Source organism: Cibotium barometz, chromosome 37 (assembly GCF_041138505.1).
Source record: "Cibotium barometz isolate CiBa-2024 chromosome 37, ASM4113850v1, whole genome shotgun sequence".
NCBI classification, from domain to species: domain Eukaryota; kingdom Viridiplantae; phylum Streptophyta; class Polypodiopsida; order Cyatheales; family Cibotiaceae; genus Cibotium; species Cibotium barometz.
Genome location: NC_141082.1, coordinates 28,985,190 through 28,987,568, shown reverse-complemented (window position 1 = coordinate 28,987,568; position 2,379 = coordinate 28,985,190). Strand labels below are relative to the sequence as shown.

The 2,379-nt window shown below is 39.3% G+C and overlaps 1 protein-coding gene across 1 annotated transcript; it reads right to left on the bottom strand.

Annotated features, from left to right (window-relative positions):
• Nucleotides 1-725: 725 nt before the first annotated feature.
• LOC147617133 (uncharacterized) lies at nucleotides 726-1,979 on the bottom strand. The gene is made up of 3 exons (XM_086776355.1): nucleotides 1,766-1,979; nucleotides 1,463-1,548; nucleotides 726-1,304 (listed from the first exon to the last, which is right to left on the bottom strand). Exons 1-3 carry the CDS (start codon nucleotides 1,896-1,898, stop codon nucleotides 966-968), a joined length of 558 nt encoding a protein of 185 aa, XP_086632481.1. The 5' UTR covers nucleotides 1,899-1,979; the 3' UTR covers nucleotides 726-965.
• Nucleotides 1,980-2,379: the final 400 nt, after the last annotated feature.

Sequence of the window (2,379 nt, the reverse complement as noted above, 5' to 3'; positions counted from 1 at the left end):
CTCCGTATCATGTGGTATTATGTAAACGATGCAAAATGAAAACAAGCTTATGGAGTACGAAGCGGCTAGCTCTCTCTCTCTCTCTCTCTCTCTCTCTCACACACACACACACACACACGAATCGGCTAGCTCTCGCTCTCTCTCTCTCTCTCTCACACACACACACACACACACGAATCGGCTAGCTCTCTCTCTCTCTCTCTCTCTCTCTCTCTCACTCACAAACACACACACACACACAAGAATCGGCTAGCTCTCTCTCTCTCTCTCACACACACACACACACACACACGAATCGGCTAGCTCTCTCTCTCTCTCTCTCTCTCTCTCTCACTCACAAACACACACACACACACAAGAATCGGCTAGCTCTCTCTCTCTCTCACACACACACACACACACACACACACGAATCGGCTAGCTCTCTCTCTCTCTCTCTCTCTCACACACACACACACACACAAGAATCGGCTAGCTCTCTCTCTCTCTCTCTCTCTCTCTCTCTCTCACACACACACACACACACACACACACACACACACGAGATGCAAAGAGATCTTCGCTTTCAATAATAATATGGCTATTATGGCTAGAAAAGGATCAATCGTGCACTTAAATATAATTCTAAAAATAGAGTGGTTGAATGGATATTTGATTTGAAAAACTTATATTTGTAGATTAAGATAAGTTGATGATCATTGATCACCATCACCCTTGTCAATTACATTAACAAAAACATTAACTACATAGCAAACCAAAGCTTCCAACTCCAAGTTGACTGACTAGACAATCTATCAAAATTTCCCTAATATTGGGAGGTGTAAATTGTCCCCATGGATTTGCCAAGGGTAATGGAGCTATATTTAGTATGGTACAAGAAAACCCATATTTGACTCTTTGCATGCAAAGGTTATGAATCACTTGCATAGTAGTTCTTGTGTGTGTGTTGATATCAATATCACTTCTCAATTGTTGATTGGAGGGTGTGTTTTTGGAGCACTGTAGTCCACATGGAAGGCGGCGTGTGATTCATCAACAGATGATGATGATCTCCTTGTGTTAATTTTCATTTTTCCCTTCTTACTGTCTCTAAATTTTCTCTTCTTTGCTGCAAGCTTCTCAACTGATGCATGGGTAGAAGCTGCATTATCATTAATGTGAGAAGATAATGATGATGATAATGGGTTTGCAACCTTAGATTGGGGCATGGACTGTGGTGGCTCCTCTGGCACCTGCGCCTGCAGCTTCCTACCAACTCTTATTATCTCTCCATCTACTCCTCTTCCCCTCACCTTGATATCATCCTGCGCATTTACAATGCTAGGATTAATCACAAAGGCATCTACTGCGTTAATCTAGACACTAAACCTTTGCTTAATTACAACTCTAGATGCTAATTAGCAAAGCTGCTACTGGTTACCAAGACCCTAATTACTCAAGTGAAAAATAAACCTTTGCTTACCTGCTTTATAACGTAAGGAGGCTCATCTTCGTCTAGCATTCCCGTCTTAATAGGAGAAAGATTAGCGTCGCTAGTTGTGTGCTTACCTGAAAAACAAACCAAAAATTAATGAGTAGCAATATGCAGGGTGGAGCTTGCACAAATTTTACTAGTTTCCTAAGACCAAGCTATGGTTGAGTTAATAATGTTTTACTAATAATACCAGTTTCCTAAGATTAAGCAAGTAAAAATTAAGCTATTGTTAAGTTAATAATGTTGCACTAATAATACTAGTTTCCTAAGATTAAACACGTAAAAATTTACCTTCTTCATGCGGTATGGAACTGCAGTGATTAGTGATTGTCAGAAGTATGAGCCCTGAAATAATAACGATGGAGCAAACAAACGTTTGCATTATAAAAGGCTTTTTTATCAATGCAGAAGAACACAGATTCATTGTGGTGTGGAGACTGAGTTGAATAAATGTGTTTAAGAGATCGAATGATCGTAAAACTATTCAGAGATTAGTGAGAAACTGCACTAATTAAGAGTTAGCTTAGGCAGTTCAGAGGAAGCTGAGAAGATGGGTACTGACTGGCAATAGAGGATAACTTTAATCTCCAAAGGCTGCTAGCTAGGTTTTAGGAGCACTTTTTAGGTTTTCTAATAGTATCCTTAATTGTGATTTTAGAAACGTGAATTACTTTTCTAGAATTTCTTTAATGTTATTTTGTAGCTGCCTTGCACACATGTTCGCCATTAATCCCTTGTGACCCCTTGTGAAGCGGCCGCCTGTTATATGTATACTATACATACACACATATTCATACTACATATATATGTGTACACATATATACATGGGTGCCTACGTCTCACATGTATGTGTATTTATACTATACATATATATGTGTACTCATATCGAAAAAAAACACACACAC

Bases quoted from the DNA above. Each gene is read 5' to 3' on its own strand.
- LOC147617133 (XM_086776355.1), bottom strand. From the start codon at position 1,898: ATGAATCTGTGTTCTTCTGCATTGATAAAAAAGCCTTTTATAATGCAA. The intron at 1,549-1,765 runs GTAAATTTTTAC...TTTGTTTTTCAG, and splicing joins TTCCATACCGCATGAAGAAG to GTAAGCACACAACTAGCGAC. The intron at 1,305-1,462 runs GTAAGCAAAGGT...GTAAATGCGCAG, and splicing joins CTCCTTACGTTATAAAGCAG to GATGATATCAAGGTGAGGGG.